Source organism: Drosophila miranda, chromosome 2 (assembly GCF_003369915.1).
Source record: "Drosophila miranda strain MSH22 chromosome 2, D.miranda_PacBio2.1, whole genome shotgun sequence".
NCBI classification, from domain to species: Eukaryota; Metazoa; Arthropoda; class Insecta; order Diptera; family Drosophilidae; genus Drosophila; species Drosophila miranda.
Window position 1 is genome coordinate 17,328,777 of NC_046675.1, and position 16,692 is coordinate 17,345,468.

Consider the following 16,692-nt stretch of genomic DNA (forward strand, 5'->3'; position numbering starts at 1 on the left):
AGGGGACGGACGGACGGACGGACGGACAGACGGACAGACAGACAGGGCTCAATCGACTCGGCTATTGATGCTGATCAAGAATATATATGGGGTCGGAAACGATTCCTTCTGGACGTTACACACATCCACTTTTACCACAAATCTAATATACCCCAATACTCATTTTGAGTATCGGGTATGAAAATAACAATAACCTGGATTCCCAGCCATATAGGCATAAAAGGTAACGAAATGGGCGACACCTCAGCCGAAAATACCTCCAAAAAACCCCTCATATATTCATATCTCGTGTCATTACTTAAACGACATCTCCCAATTCCTTAAGTAAATCCTCCAATCCAAGCAAACTTCCTTACTAAAACCTCCCCCTGGTACAAACAAATGACCAATCTGCCTTCCACTCATCCTCACCCCAAAAACCTAAACAACCTAAACAGAAGACACCAAGTCCTCATGAATAGGTTGAGACTAGGTCACACAAGGTTCATTAGTGCCCACTACATGGATAAAACATCATCCAAGGCATTCCCACTGTGCCACAACTCAACCATAGACTTAAGACACATTATATACGCTTGCCCGGCACTTTCCCTACAAAGATCCTCAATATTCAACAACACCGATCAATATGCAAGATCACTCAAAAATCCTTCACAACATATAACCTCTAATATAACCAACCCTGTACACACATAGTACAATATATAATATTACTCTAGTGAGCTTAAGGCCTCAGTAGCTATAGCCCCATACTTTGTTAATAGCTAGTTTTAACTATTTATTAGCTATATATTAAAATAATAATAATACCGAAATAAACATACCGATGAAAAAAACAACTCAGCTCACTTAAACCACCATTACTTAAACAGGATAACAAATAACAGCGGAAAATAATACTAATAATAATTACTCTTGTAGGTCCATCCTATCCTTCATCTATAATTAAAAAAAAAAACACCACGATATCATTCGCCTAAGCTGCGTTAACATTCTTCAAGACCTACATATCGGCTATATATATACATATATATTTATATATATATATATATAGACTGATGAAATTAATGAAATGTACCATTACATAGCGATTTACATTAGACGCCTCTCCCTCTCCGCATGCGCCGCATTCGTATTGCCCACGAAAGCAATCAGGACTACTCGCTCTTCAAATAGAGCGTAGAGTGCCATTCTCTTGGATGAAACACATTTCTTCTCTCTTGTATTTAAAATAAATTTATTTACAAAAGAATATTCAAATGAATTCCTTATACAGAGGAAAAGCTGCATACAAAAACGGCTTCGAAACTAATTTACGCTCGCTTTTGTTGCACTTGAAAGTAGTAAAGTATGTGTAATTATAAGAATTTCCATCTCGTGTTTTTTGTTTTGTTTCATTTAAAAAGCTTAGTCTAATATATTTAATTACGAATTCATTTAAGAGTGATCGTAAGGATACCACAACTGTTCCCAGCGGACATCCCACCATGCACATTATTCGGTTTAGAAATCAATTATGTTTCTGTTCAGGTTACAATGGTTAAACATGTATAGAAAAACTAAATGCTTCAAATAAAACAAGCATATCATGGGTAGGGGTAGGTAGGGGGTTGGGAAGATACCCAACAAAAAAAATTAATAGGTATACATATTTATAGAGCCATAATCTTAATAGCCGCAGAGCTGTTTGTATTGCTTTAAGGTAAGTTAAAATCATTTCATTTCCATTTAAGTTGATTTTTGTTTGAGTGGTGTCCAAATTGCTTTTTTTATAATTAGTCTTGCATTATTATTACAGGTATTAAATCTTACAATTTAAAAACGTCCATCTATAGTTTACATACATTTTCGTGTCAATGTATTCATCTTTTGTTTGATTCCAATTGAATTAATTATACACATACATATTATATTTAAGATGCATTTCACAATCTGTCTGTGTATTTTCGTGTGTGCAGGTGCGGGGAAAGGGAAGAGAGTGTCGGGGCAGAGCGGTGGTTTAGGTGGTCTGTCTATCTGTGGCGCACACAGTGCAACATTGAAAATCCAGCATCGATTGCATCTTATGGCGCTCCTTATCATTAATCAACCAAAAACTGGAAGACACGAACCTATTGATATCATTTTAATTTTGTCGGGTGCAGAACGAATTAAGTTTTCAGTTGTGTGGAGAGAATGGAATCTGTGTATCTGTGGGTGTGTTGTTAACTCTTAAATGATTGCTTGTAGTTGGCGACATCTTTGCCTGAGTCGACGGCCCAGCTGAAGATGGAAGATGCTGCAACGCACTGATTAGTAATTGGATTTCCATCATCCGATCGGCCTAATTGCACACCTTCGGCGCTGCATCGACGTCGACGGAATTGTTAACGATTTTTGTTTCACCTGCAAAAATATCAACAAATCCTATAAGTTTCTAGGTTCTTTGAGCGTGTTCAATTTGCTCACCATTAAGCTCGGATTTGTTGACTGCACTGATGGCCTGTGCCTGCTTAATGGGCGTCTCTGACACGACGGTGGTATCAACGGCCGCAGCCGGTTCCGTCTTGCTAACATCGTTTGTGGCAGGGACAGGAGCAGGAACCGACGCAGCTGGAGTGGCTTTCTCCCCCGTTGTCTGTTCGGCTTTCTTGGGTTCTTCGGCGCTCTCAGCTGGTTTCGGCTCTTCCGTGCTTTTGAGCTCGTCTGAACATTCTGCCTTCTTTTCCTCCTTGGGCTCGGCTGGCACATCCTCTTTAACCTCAGTGGCGACTTCATCGACAACACTATTGCTGGCTTTTGTTTCTTCTGAGCTTGCTACGACCTTTTCGGCTGGTGTGAATCGAACAGTTTCTGTACTACTCTTGGAACTCGAATCCACCTCCATGGGCTCCGGTGAGGGCTCCCGGGCGGGTTCCGAAAGCTTTTTTGGCTCCTCCGCTGCCTTATCAGCTGCGGTAGTTGCAGGCGGCTCTGAAGTAGTTTCGGGTGCGCTTTCGGCTTTAGTTTTATTGTCTGCCGATGCTGCTGATGGCTTCTCTTCATCCACTTCCATGGCTGCGGGAGCTGGATCCGCGGCAGCAGCTGGGGCAGGAGTGTCTGTACTAGCACCATTTTCAGGGTCATCGTTACTTTTCGGTGGGTCTTCAGCCTTTGGCACTTCTTCTGGCGTTTTCTCCTTCACCTCGGGCTCATCTTTGCTTGCTTTGTCCTCCGCAGCGTGGTTCTGTTGCTCCTCGGGCACAGCTGTCAGCTTGGCAGCAGCACCATCTGTCTGATCCTCATTTTCGATTGTCTTGGCATCTGTTTCTTTTGCGTCAGCAGGCTCCTCCTCCTTTTGGGGCTCTGTGGTGGTGGCTGGAACTGCCTTCTTAGGAGTACCTTTGACTGGCTTCTCTTCTCTCTTCACCTCCTTCTTATCTTTCTTGGGAGTAGCCTGAAATGATTTGTTTCGTTAGATTGTGTTTAATGTTTAGAAAATGCTTCACTCACCTTTGCCTTGACCGGCAGAACCACCTTCTCTTCATCGTTGGTTTTCTCCGGCTCCCGGTCGAGCTCATCGCTGCCCACGTCTAGTTTGCGCGCACCGCGACCTTTCCCGGCGCCGCCGCCGCCACCGATCTTTGTGGCTGTCGTCAGCGACGCGCGTGCCTTCTTGTTGGGCGGCGGTGTAACAGTCTCAGCGGCCCGTGTCGGTGTGCCGCGAGTACTGGATCGCGTGCGACGTCCACCCTCTAGCTCCAAGCTGCCGCCCATCGTTCGTACCAGCTCTTCGCTTTCCCGCTGTGCCCGTTCTATGAACGAGCGTCGTTTCGGTGTGCGTTTCTGCTAATTAATGCAAATGGACTCGATAAGTACTATATACATCTTAGTCAAATATCCGATAAGATAATCGCTACGATAAGACGTAGTTTGATCCTGGGCAACATTCACTCTTACCGCTTTCATCAGTTTAGGAGGATTTCCCATTGTCCCGTGCTTAACAAAATTGGATATTAAAAGACGCTTAACAAAATTGGATATTTAAAGACGCTCAGTCGGTGCCTTTTTGCCGCGATATTTTCGACGATATGTACGTTGAGTTAAAACAACTGACCTACTATTTTTAATGTAAAGCGTCACTTTTTCAGCGCGTTATTTTGGTGTAAAGTGATTTATGGTTAAAAATGACTTTTCCAGCAATAGCCTACTCTAGACAATCGGTTCACAAGCGTCAATGTTATTCAGTGTTTACATATCGACATAAAAGATGCAGCACCCTGTACACTAAAATACGAGAGCAGAGAATTGATCATCTGATCATCCGATCTTCACTTTGGTTATCTTCGCTGTGATCAGATTGTTCGTGTAGGTGTGCGAAACCAAGTCGTAGAGGGCCGTAAAGACAGTCTTCGTCAGCTCCAACTTGATTTGGTCAACTTTTATGATTCTGTGGGGGCCCAAGGATTAACATTAGAAATGCGAAGACCTCTTGGTAGAGAACACTCACTCGTAGGTAATGGTCTCCTGCACAGCGTTGCCATCACCGCAAGTAGCGCGAAACGTGCGATTTACCGACTCTCGCGCCCAAATCTGCTCCTGCGCTTCAACACAGGATTTTCGCAGCTTTCGCATCGTGTAGATTCGAGGTTAGTTTGCTCTGCAGGTTAAAGTACTCCAGCAGGGCCGCATAGAGGGGATCAGTTTCACTGGTCTCCAGCAGCGAGTTCATGAGAAATTCCAATTCAAACTGCTTGGCCAGCTCCATATCCGGGCAGTCGTAGATTTGCCGCAACTGCTCGGCGTCCAGTGGCTTGAGATTACTGCGCACTAGGGCAAATCCCGATGGCTGGCAATCGGCCTGGCGAAACACAATCTTTGATGAATGCTCTTCGATCTGGGCATTGGACAGTTTCATAGGCTGCAGATTCGGGTACTGCACGATTTTGGCGCTGCTAGAGGGCGGGGCACTGGGTGCACTCGGTTCCAGCTGCGCTTCCGGTTCGAGTTCGGGTTCGGGTTCTGGCTCTGTCGGCAACTCCAATATATCGCTGGAAATGCAGCAGTCGTGACTAATGATGGTCTCGGCCCCGCTGCCGCTGCTGCTGGCCAACGCCGCGACGCGCTCAAACTCTTCCAAGAGAGAAGCATTTTCTGCCGGCCTTTGTTCTGGTGCAGCTACGCTACTTGTTGATAACTCGTCGTCACATTCGTCTTCCTCTTGCAGCCTTTGTTGCTGGTTCTCGCGTTGAGGCTTTTTCGTTTTCTGGAATCAACAATCTCTCATGTCATGCGACTCTTTCTGCTCCAGTGCATCCTTGTGCTCACCACTTTTTTAGGCTTTACTAGCGTGGCCATTATTGTCCGTTTTTGCGAACTCCTGCTCCACCTTTTTGGGGGGCCGTGGGGCCAAAACAAAAATACACTGCTCTGAGTGTTTTCACTTCGGGATTATCTTAGGGCCTTCGTTGTGGCTATCAAATGCACCCTTTTCCTTATTTAATTGACGCTAATATTTCTTCTTGCAAAAGTTCTGCGTATCGCTCGCTGTCTAGTTTTCTTGTTTATTTTTGTTGTATTTTCTTTTTTTACATTTGCTCAAATTACTACATGGCAACGACACGGTAAATACACATGTGCTACATAATAGAGCCGTATACTGTATGGTTAGTGATAATAGGTTGGAAAAGAGGGTATGAAAACGGCAAAACGGGCCTGAAAACGTATCGAGTGCAAGGTAAAATCCACACCTTTTGCTTAACATACCTTGAAGTCAAAAAGCAGTTTTTCTCGTCACCCGCGAGGTGAGGTTTATACGAACCTTGCAATTTTCCCTGGCTGTTTTTGCCTGTTTTCCATACCCTTTTTTATAGGCCATTTAAAACTACGACTTATTTTTTCATGGTAGGAGTGTGATCATCAAAAACTTTATGTCAAACAGGAAAATCCTCGTGAAAAGTGGCACGACTCTCGAGAACATCTTCCCACTTACCAGAGGCATACCCCAAGGCTCCCCCATCTCAGTTATCCTTTTTCTTATAGCGTACCATCCATTCACAAACAAATCAAATTCAGTGCATACGCCGATGACTTACTCCTTATCATACAACACAGCAACGGAAAAATCATCACAATCGACTTCCAAACAATCCTCAGTCAAATAAACAGCTGGTGCATTCACTCTGACGACCTTGCCAAGCCACTGGGCATTAAACACCTCTCATCCTTAAAATACAACTGCCGCACCACATCACTAATGCAAATCACCAAATTTTTAATCATATCCAAAGTTCACTTCGGCCTCCCCATATATGGTTATGCACCCAAAAACCAGACAAATCGCCTATGATTAATGCAGGAATAAGAGGGGCCCTGGGTGCATTTCATACCACACCCACTAACAACCTACTATCTGAAGCCAACTTACACACCTTGGAAAAATAAGTGATTTTCTAACTGGCAAAATGTGTAAAAAAACCATCCACGCTAATGACACCCCCAAACTTTTCCCGTCACCAAACTATTTCCAACGAGGTGGAACGTTGTGAGTTGCTGCGGACACCGCAACTCTACAGTTATACCCGATACTAAGTCAGTATGGCTCTCCTGCGGCAGACGCCGCTAATATTGAACCACACGACACAGAGTGCGTGCGAGAGAGACAGAAAATCAGTCTGAGCGTGACGTCGGGCGCTGCGTAGCCACTGAAAATTAATTTCTTGCTCTTGATCTGATCCAGATTCAGCAATCTGATAGATATGGTCATTATCTATGATTCTGCGTTTTTAGTTTTCTCGAATGTGCAATATTGTGGATGCAACAGATTTTCGTCCTTTGTGGGGGCGGAAGGGGGTGGGGCGAAATTCTGAGATATACGTTTTATAGTGAGATCTAACAGAAGTGCGGATACCAAATTTGGTTACTCTAGCCTTAATAGTCTCTGAGATTTGTGGATGCCCCAGATTTTCGTCCTTTGCGGGTGCGGAAGGGGGTGTGGCGAAATTTGGACACGAAACGGTCAAGCTCCGATATCACAGGAGTGTGGATACCAAATTTGGTTGCTCTGGCTCTTATAGGTTCTGAGATCCTTGAACTCATATTTTGCAATTGGCAAAGCCGACCATGAAACCTGTGTGTTAGAGAGAGAGACAGAGCGAGAAAGAATGAAATTGTTTTCTTGATTCTGGCTATAATAATTATACGATCTGGTTCAGATTTTACACTCTAGAACATATAGTCATCCTCTACGATTCTGCGTTTTTGGTTTTATCGTATCTTTAAAAATGTGGATGCCACAGATTTTCGTCCTTTGTGGAGGCGGAAGTGGGCGGGGCGAAGTTTTGAAATATTTTTGTAGCAGTGACATATCACAGAGGTCTGGATCCAAAACATCGTTGCTCTAGATCTTATAGTCTTTGAGCACTAGGCGCTGAAGGGGACGGACGGACGGACGGACGGACAGACGGACAGACAGACAGGGCTCAATCGACTCGGCTATTGATGCTGATCAAGAATATATATGGGGTCGGAAACGATTCCTTCTGGACGTTACACACATCCACTTTTACCACAAATCTAATATACCCCAATACTCATTTTGAGTATCGGGTATGAAAATAACAATAACCTGGATTCCCAGCCATATAGGCATAAAAGGTAACGAAATGGGCGACACCTCAGCCGAAAATACCTCCAAAAAACCCCTCATATATTCATATCTCGTGTCATAACTTAAACGACATCTCCCAATTCCTTAAGTAAATCCTCCAATCCAAGCAAACCGACTTCCTTACTAAAACCTCCCCCTGGTACAAACAAATGACCAATCTGCCTTCCACTCATCCTCACCCCAAAAACCTAAACAACCTAAACAGAAGACACCAAGTCCTCATGAATAGGTTGAGACTAGGTCACACAAGGTTCATTAGTGCCCACTACATGGATAAAACATCATCCAAGGCATTCCCACTGTGCCACAACTCAACCATAGACTTAAGACACATTATATACGCTTGCCCGGCACTTTCCCTACAAAGATCCTCAATATTCAACAACACCGATCAATATGCAAGATCACTCAAAAATCCTTCACAACATATAACCTCTAATATAACCAACCCTGTACACACATAGTACAATATATAATATTACTCTAGTGAGCTTAAGGCCTCAGTAGCTATAGCCCCATACTTTGTTAATAGCTAGTTTTAACTATTTATTAGCTATATATTAAAATAATAATAATACCGAAATAAACATACCGATGAAAAAAACAACTCAGCTCACTTAAACCACCATTACTTAAACAGGATAACAAATAACAGCGGAAAATAATACTAATAATAATTACTCTTGTAGGTCCATCCTATCCTTCATCTATAATTAAAAAAAAAAACACCACGATATCATTCGCCTAAGCTGCGTTAACATTCTTCAAGACCTACATATCGGCTATATATATACATATATATTTATATATATATATATATAGACTGATGAAATTAATGAAATGTACCATTACATAGCGATTTACATTAGACGCCTCTCCCTCTCCGCATGCGCCGCATTCGTATTGCCCACGAAAGCAATCAGGACTACTCGCTCTTCAAATAGAGCGTAGAGTGCCATTCTCTTGGATGAAACACATTTCTTCTCTCTTGTATTTAAAATAAATTTATTTACAAAAGAATATTCAAATGAATTCCTTATACAGAGGAAAAGCTGCATACAAAAACGGCTTCGAAACTAATTTACGCTCGCTTTTGTTGCACTTGAAAGTAGTAAAGTATGTGTAATTATAAGAATTTCCATCTCGTGTTTTTTGTTTTGTTTCATTTAAAAAGCTTAGTCTAATATATTTAATTACGAATTCATTTAAGAGTGATCGTAAGGATACCACAACTGTTCCCAGCGGACATCCCACCATGCACATTATTCGGTTTAGAAATCAATTATGTTTCTGTTCAGGTTACAATGGTTAAACATGTATAGAAAAACTAAATGCTTCAAATAAAACAAGCATATCATGGGTAGGGGTAGGTAGGGGGGTGGGAAGATACCCAACAAAAAAAATTAATAGGTATACATATTTATAGAGTCATAATCTTAATAGCCGCAGAGCTGTTTGTATTGCGTTAAGGTAAGTTAAAATCATTTCATTTCCATTTAAGTTGATTTTTGTTTGAGTGGTGTCCAAATTGCTTTTTTTATAATTAGTCTTGCATTATTATTACAGGTATTAAATCTTACAATTTAAAAACGTCCATCTATAGTTTACATACATTTTCGTGTCAATGTATTCATCTTTTGTTTGATTCCAATTGAATTAATTATACACATACATATTATATTTAAGATGCATTTCACAATCTGTCTGTGTATTTTCGTGTGTGCAGGTGCGGGGAAAGGGAAGAGAGTGTCGGGGCAGAGCGGTGGTTTAGGTGGTCTGTCTATCTGTGGCGCACACAGTGCAACATTGAAAATCCAGCATCGATTGCATCTTATGGCGCTCCTTATCATTAATCAACCAAAAACTGGAAGACACGAACCTATTGATATCATTTTAATTTTGTCGGGTGCAGAACGAATTAAGTTTTCAGTTGTGTGGAGAGAATGGAATCTGTGTATCTGTGGGTGTGTTGTTAACTCTTAAATGATTGCTTGTAGTTGGCGACATCTTTGCCTGAGTCGACGGCCCAGCTGAAGATGGAAGATGCTGCAACGCACTGATTAGTAATTGGATTTCCATCATCCGATCGGCCTAATTGCACACCTTCGGCGCTGCATCGACGTCGACGGAATTGTTAACGATTTTTGTTTCACCTGCAAAAATATCAACAAATCCTATAAGTTTCTAGGTTCTTTGAGCGTGTTCAATTTGCTCACCATTAAGCTCGGATTTGTTGACTGCACTGATGGCCTGTGCCTGCTTAATGGGCGTCTCTGACACGACGGTGGTATCAACGGCCGCAGCCGGTTCCGTCTTGCTAACATCGTTTGTGGCAGGGACAGGAGCAGGAACCGACGCAGCTGGAGTGGCTTTCTCCCCCGTTGTCTGTTCGGCTTTCTTGGGTTCTTCGGCGCTCTCAGCTGGTTTCGGCTCTTCCGTGCTTTTGAGCTCGTCTGAACATTCTGCCTTCTTTTCCTCCTTGGGCTCGGCTGGCACATCCTCTTTAACCTCAGTGGCGACTTCATCGACAACACTATTGCTGGCTTTTGTTTCTTCTGAGCTTGCTACGACCTTTTCGGCTGGTGTGAATCGAACAGTTTCTGTACTACTCTTGGAACTCGAATCCACCTCCATGGGCTCCGGTGAGGGCTCCCGGGCGGGTTCCGAAAGCTTTTTTGGCTCCTCCGCTGCCTTATCAGCTGCGGTAGTTGCAGGCGGCTCTGAAGTAGTTTCGGGTGCGCTTTCGGCTTTAGTTTTATTGTCTGCCGATGCTGCTGATGGCTTCTCTTCATCCATTTCCATGGCTGCGGGAGCTGGATCCGCGGCAGCAGCTGGGGCAGGAGTGTCTGTACTAGCACCATTTTCAGGGTCATCGTTACTTTTCGGTGGGTCTTCAGCCTTTGGCACTTCTTCTGGCGTTTTCTCCTTCACCTCGGGCTCATCTTTGCTTGCTTTGTCCTCCGCAGCGTGGTTCTGTTGCTCCTCGGGCACAGCTGTCAGCTTGGCAGCAGCACCATCTGTCTGATCCTCATTTTCGATTGTCTTGGCATCTGTTTCTTTTGCGTCAGCAGGCTCCTCCTCCTTTTGGGGCTCTGTGGTGGTGGCTGGAACTGCCTTCTTAGGAGTACCTTTGACTGGCTTCTCTTCTCTCTTCACCTCCTTCTTATCTTTCTTGGGAGTAGCCTGAAATGATTTGTTTCGTTAGATTGTGTTTAATGTTTAGAAAATGCTTCACTCACCTTTGCCTTGACCGGCAGAACCACCTTCTCTTCATCGTTGGTTTTCTCCGGCTCCCGGTCGAGCTCATCGCTGCCCACGTCTAGTTTGCGCGCACCGCGACCTTTCCCAGCGCCGCCGCCGCCACCGATCTTTGTGGCTGTCGTCAGCGACGCGCGTGCCTTCTTGTTGGGCGGCGGTGTAACAGTCTCAGCGGCCCGTGTCGGTGTGCCGCGAGTACTGGATCGCGTGCGACGTCCACCCTCTAGCTCCAAGCTGCCGCCCATCGTTCGTACCAGCTCTTCGCTTTCCCGCTGTGCCCGTTCTATGAACGAGCGTCGTTTCGGTGTGCGTTTCTGCTAATTAATGCAAATGGACTCGATAAGTACTATATACATCTTAGTCAAATATCCGATAAGATAATCGCTACGATACGACGTAGTTTGATCCTGGGCAACATTCACTCTTACCGCTTTCATCAGTTTAGGAGGATTTCCCATTGTCCCGTGCTTAACAAAATTGGATATTAAAAGACGCTTAACAAAATTGGATATTTAAAGACGCTCAGTCGGTGCCTTTTTGCCGCGATATTTTCGACGATATGTACGTTGAGTTAAAACAACTGACCTACTATTTTTAATGTAAAGCGTCACTTTTTCAGCGATTTATTTTGGTGTAAAGTGATTTATGGTTAAAAATGACTTTTCCAGCAATAGCCTACTCTAGACAATCGGTTCACAAGCGTCAATGTTATTCAGTGTTTACATATCGACATAAAAGATGCAGCACCCTGTACACTAAAATAATTCCCACTGTTAGCTAACATAAATCTGTGCCAATCAACATCGGTGATTGGACGCCACTGGTCAAGTATTAATCGGACAACAAATTAAACCCGAATCTAGAGCGCAACGTATTCCATCAAAACATGAATACATACAAAAGCATACAATAAATGTCAGTACAGTGCCCCTCAGCTAAAAACGAACAGTCGTAGTAGAAATGTTCGTAGCACTGCAGCTGCTAAATATAGTAATAATTTTTGATAACAGAGATAGCGGCCACTGAGAAGCAAAGAAAAAATATTATTTGCCAAGTTTTTTCCATCCCAAAACTCGTTACAAGTTTGAATTCGCCTTATATCTACATTATGCTAAAAGTTACAGCGCTCTGAACATTAGTTTACGACTGCATGTTAACAAGCGGCTGCCTCTACATTTGTGTGGTAAAGTACAGCAAACAACAAAAAGTCGAAAAGAGAACAAGCAAAAATAAAAGCAAACGAGACGCAGCGGCAAAACGTGCGTCCAAAAGGGAAACGCCGATTGCTTGCTCACCAACCTAACGGCAACAGCAACGAGTACATACACACACACACACACACACATGCATCGAATGTATCTTCCACGGGGGAGTAGAGTTTTGGAAAAAGCGCGCGCACACGAGGGCAAGTAGCACTAGAAAAAACGTAAATAGAAAATGGACAATAAAACGCAACACCCAAAATGCACACAAAAACTGTGTGCGCGTGCATACGTGTGTACGTTTTTATTTTGGAAAATTACTGAATAACCCAGCGCTTATGTTCCCCTAGTCACCCGTAGGACACAAAACACTCCGCCATAGATAATTCGGGTTATTCATTTGTGTGCGTGGAACAGCGCGCGCTCTTATCGCTGTTCACTGGCTGTTAATTGTCACTAAATATGTATATGCAACGCTACTTACGGGTGTTTTTTTCTCATCCAACGCCGCCTCCTCAACACTGATGTTGTCCAGCACCGTCTCCGGCTTCTTTGCGCCAGTTTCGTCGGACATTATTTGGTTAATACAATGTTTCCAGGCGTTTCTGTACAATTATTAATATGTTTTATTGCGAAACCGTGTGTATTTCGCAATATTTTAACTTCAAACTGCTTCGGCTGCAGACTCTGACTCTGGCACGGCACTGACGAGTTTATTTCACTCAGTCCCTTGTACACAACTACAGGTAAATCTACACGCTGAGCGAAGCGTGAACCCGCAAATTTTATAAATGCCGGATACGTGTACTTGCAACAAAATGAACTGTTTGCAAATATTGTATTATGTTGCGAAATACAACTGGCTATATATTTCGAATATTATTTGCAATAAAACAATCCGCCTTTCACACTTTTTTGTGTTTTTTAAATTGCAATCGCGCTTCCGAACGTAACTAAACTCAGTTGATTTATCGGACTTATCGATCAAATATACCGACGACCCTTAGAAATATACCGAGATACGTCACAAATTTCAAAATATACTGATAAATTATTTGTATTCAAGTTTTGTCATATTCCTCGTTTTTGATATTCGGTTGAATAATACTCGCCGACTAAGAACTGCAGCTTTGAACTCATAATTTAATCCGATTATTAAATTAATTTCCTACAAGGCTGGTTAACTTTAAGCTTTCATCTTTATTGCATTGCTTATAAAATAAGGTTTAAGAAAACCGGTCAACAACAATTTCCACTAAATTAATTTCTTTACATAGTAAGTACACGCAAACTACACATTTGCTACATATTAACTACATTATATGTACTTACCAAAGGCGTCACCTGAGGGGGAAATGCGTACGTTTCAAAAATGTTTCCCCGTTTATTTTTCATATAAGCCCCATTGAAGTGCGTGAAAAACCTCCGGTATTACCTTAATTAGTTACAGTAACATTATTCAGTGCTTTTCAGCACCTTTGTTTCTTTAGATATAGGAAGTTCCCTGAAAACGGTCGTTTTGAAGTTTGTTTTTTAACCACAATTGAAAGTATATTTATACTTGATTAAAAATACATATTGTCAGTGTGACCGCTTACGGTACTTTTCACACGGTATATTTATGGCGCTAGGACGGTAGGTTCAGTGTTTCGAAACGCCTCAAAAGTGTTTCCACGCGGCGCTGTTGATTGTTATTTTTATTTATATAGCAAAAATGGTCTCGCAAGAGCAGATCGAAGCCATTGGCGGGGTGCTGAACAACAAGGACAGGCCCCTCAAGGAGCGGTTCCGCGCCCTCTTCACACTGAAGAATATTGGTGGAAAAACTGCCATTGATGCCATAAGCAAAGCATTCGACGATGATTCAGCCTTGCTCAAGCACGAATTGGCCTACTGCCTGGGACAGATGCAGGATCCAACAGCGTTGGAAATACTCACCAAGGTCTTGAAGGACACCACACAGGAGCCAATGGTTCGCCATGAAGCTGCCGAGGCCATGGGCGCTATTGGCCACGCGGACGTGCTGTCCATTCTCGAGGAGTACAAGAAGGATCCCGTCGTCGAGGTGGCCGAGACATGTGCCATTGCGCTGGACCGTGTACGCTGGCTGCAGAGTGGACAGCAGGTGGCTGACAACAATCCCTACGCCTCCGTGGATCCCTCGCCCCCGACGGCTGGCGACAAGAGCGTGGCCGAGCTAAGGGCCATCTATTTGGACGCCAAGCAGACGCTGTTTGATCGCTACCGGGCAATGTTCAGCTTGCGTAACTTGTGCACAGAGGAGAGCGTCCTCGCCATAGCCGAGGGACTCAAGGATTCGTCCGCCCTGTTCCGACACGAGGTGGCCTTTGTTTTGGGCCAACTTCAAGAGCCCTGCAGCATTCCGTACTTGCAGGAGACCCTAGAGGACCACAAGGAAAATGAGATGGTGCGCCACGAGTGCGCCGAGGCTCTGGGAGCCATTGCCACAGACGATTGCATACAGATTCTGACCCGCTATGCGGACGATGAAAAGCGTGTGGTCAAGGAGAGCTGTGTGATTGCTTTGGACATGTGCGAGTATGAGAACAGTCCAGAGTTTCAGTATGCCGACGGCCTATCAAAGCTGGATGGAACCAAATAATCATATTTATCATTTGAATTTATTTAACTGTATATATTATTTGTAAAATTTGTATTGTTGAATCACATCACAGAATGTGATAAACCAGAATCTAATCTTATCGGTGCAGTAAAGCAAAACGAAACGTGACTTTTAAAGGTTCCTCATTGTTGAGATAATTTTATTGGTTTACTTGCACGGATCAACTATTTATTATACGCGGAGATTTAATCTAAAAAGTCAGACACGGAAATTTAAAATTTTAAAATTTAACCGCTCTTTTTGTTGAGATTACAGCTTTGCGCTTGTGTAGAGTTGCGTTTATGTATGTTATCGTATCTTTTTTATTTACTTTTTAGTAGATTTAATCCGCTTTTTATAAAAACCACGGCTTCACATTGGTACATCGCTCGTGTGGATTGCAGACCTACGCATCTCAAAAGTAAGAAAAGCACTATAAGCTTTGTATTTTTAAAAATCGAGAATGCATCGAAAATCGATTGCCTCGATAAGCATGCTGGGTACCGTACTAGCGCTTTTTTCGTTAATAATATGGTAATGATTGACAACATTTAAATCCTTGTCGCTCGCATTCAAAAAAGTGGCGCGCACCACTCGATATCGATAACCGAACTTGAATCGGGTAGAATCGGTAATAACCGGTTCACAACAATGAGTCCTATTTTGCTCTATTTGGCAATACCCGGTTCGCAACAGATGAGTCCCATTCCATACACAAACATGTTGCTAATTCCATGCACACATACCCTGGGGGAAATGGATGATATATAATTGCGGAAATGTGTGTCATTCCGGGCTCTAATTAATGCAGAAACTAGATAGCCTCTGTTTTAAACGATATTTTGCAGCTCATCGTCTTTCTACAGGGACCAAGAACTGGTACTGGGATCAGGACTTATTTAAAAACTCCTAATCAAATGCATGAATAGACCAAAAAAATGCAATCTAAGACAAGGTCTTTACTAATTACGTTTGAAAGCAGGTTGGAAAACAGTATCTTTATATAATATTCATGAAATAGGGTATACAAATACCCACACTCTGGTTGACAAGAAATGAGTCTGCAAATACCAGCAACATTGACGTCACAGCATGCGACTATTGAACATTTTTGTTGAAACTGTGTTTTTGTCAAAATAAAAGATTTTCAAGTACTTAAAAGTAATTAATCCTGATCAAAATTGATTTAGAAATCATATAAAGTTATTTGGGCAAAATTTAGAGATCTATATAGCTGGAAATATTCGACGGAAGAAAGATTAACCGAGAATTAGTCGTCATAACCGGTTCACAACAGTGAGTCCCATTCCATGCACACATACCCTGGGGGAAATGGATGTTATAGGATTGAGAAAATGTTTGTCTTCCAAGGCTCAGTAGGTATCAGGATCGCCATAAATATATACAAGATACTAATAATGTACTTGAATATGTCTAAAGAATATCAATTTGAGAAAAGGTCTTAATAAATTACGTTTGATCTTCATAAAAAATTAACGAAATAGGGTGTACAAAGGTCTATACACGCATCATGTCTTCAAATACCAGCAACTTTGAGACTGTTTTTTTTTGTTGAACTATTTTGTTTAAACCTTGTTTTAGTCAAAATACAATAAAAGCAAGGACAAAAAACTAACCAATTGTGTAGAAAATTTATTCATCAATGGGCTAAAATTATGTGGGCACGGCTAAATGTTTTATATAGCTAGTAATATTCGTCGGAATATCAAAAACGAGGAATATGTAAAATATAACTTGAATTCTTCAGTATATTTACGGTATATTTTGAAAATTAGGCGGTATGTTTCGGTATATTTCTGAGGGTCGGACGGTATATTTTACCGATAATTCCGCGGTTACACTGGTACTAGCCAGTGCTGCCAGATTTAGAGAAAAAATAAGCTTGAATAAGCTTAAAATTAAAAAAAAATAGTTAAAACATAAAAAACCTCAAAATCATGGATACTTTGATTTGGTCGATA

The 16,692-nt window shown here is 42.4% G+C and overlaps 3 protein-coding genes across 7 annotated transcripts; 1 reads left to right on the plus strand and 2 right to left on the minus strand.

The window, feature by feature from the left end:
• Nucleotides 1–1,749: 1,749 nt before the first annotated feature.
• On the minus strand, nt 1,750–4,562 carry LOC117185919 (cell surface glycoprotein 1-like). Of its 2 annotated transcripts, none has more exons than XM_033389903.1 (5): nt 4,469–4,562; nt 3,919–4,408; nt 3,472–3,804; nt 2,449–3,415; nt 1,750–2,385 (listed from the first exon to the last, which is right to left on the minus strand). In XM_033389903.1, exons 2-5 carry the CDS (start codon nt 3,946–3,948, stop codon nt 2,324–2,326), a joined length of 1,392 nt encoding a protein of 463 aa, XP_033245794.1. In that variant the 5' UTR covers nt 3,949–4,408; nt 4,469–4,562; the 3' UTR covers nt 1,750–2,323. The 2 variants fall into 2 exon arrangements, with proteins under 2 accessions (XP_033245794.1, XP_033245793.1); XM_033389902.1 differs by having other exon boundaries at nt 3,472–3,807.
• Nucleotides 4,563–8,808: 4,246 nt separating this feature from the next.
• On the minus strand, nt 8,809–13,060 carry LOC108154637 (cell surface glycoprotein 1). 4 transcript variants are annotated; one of them, XM_017284963.2, is made up of 4 exons: nt 12,572–13,060; nt 10,867–11,199; nt 9,844–10,810; nt 8,809–9,780 (listed from the first exon to the last, which is right to left on the minus strand). In XM_017284963.2, exons 1-4 carry the CDS (start codon nt 12,659–12,661, stop codon nt 9,719–9,721), a joined length of 1,452 nt encoding a protein of 483 aa, XP_017140452.2. In that variant the 5' UTR covers nt 12,662–13,060; the 3' UTR covers nt 8,809–9,718. The 4 variants fall into 4 exon arrangements, with proteins under 4 accessions (XP_017140452.2, XP_017140451.2, XP_017140454.2 ...); XM_017284962.2 differs by having other exon boundaries at nt 10,867–11,202; XM_017284965.2 differs by lacking the exon at nt 12,572–13,060 and adding an exon at nt 11,314–11,659.
• Nucleotides 13,061–13,729: 669 nt separating this feature from the next.
• LOC108154640 (deoxyhypusine hydroxylase) lies at nt 13,730–14,847 on the plus strand. Its single transcript, XM_017284968.2, has one exon. The coding sequence runs from the start codon at nt 13,802–13,804 to the stop codon at nt 14,708–14,710; it is 909 nt and encodes a 302-aa protein (XP_017140457.1). The 5' UTR covers nt 13,730–13,801; the 3' UTR covers nt 14,711–14,847.
• Nucleotides 14,848–16,692: the final 1,845 nt, after the last annotated feature.

Excerpts from the sequence above, each read along its gene's own strand:
- LOC108154637 (XM_017284962.2), bottom strand. The coding sequence starts at position 12,661 with ATGTCCGACGAAACTGGCGCAAAGAAGCCGGAGACGGTGCTGGACAAC. Across the intron at positions 11,203-12,571 it reads TGGATGAGAAAAAAACACCC|CAGAAACGCACACCGAAACG; the intron begins GTAAGTAGCGTT and ends TGCATTAATTAG. Across the intron at positions 9,781-9,843 it reads CAACAAATCCGAGCTTAATG|GTGAAACAAAAATCGTTAAC; the intron begins GTGAGCAAATTG and ends ATATTTTTGCAG.
- LOC108154640 (XM_017284968.2), top strand. The coding sequence starts at position 13,802 with ATGGTCTCGCAAGAGCAGATCGAAGCCATTGGCGGGGTGCTGAACAAC.
- LOC117185919 (XM_033389902.1), bottom strand. The coding sequence starts at position 3,948 with ATGGGAAATCCTCCTAAACTGATGAAAGCG. Across the intron at positions 3,808-3,918 it reads CTCCTAAACTGATGAAAGCG|CAGAAACGCACACCGAAACG; the intron begins GTAAGAGTGAAT and ends TGCATTAATTAG. Across the intron at positions 3,416-3,471 it reads TTCTGCCGGTCAAGGCAAAG|GCTACTCCCAAGAAAGATAA; the intron begins GTGAGTGAAGCA and ends AAATCATTTCAG.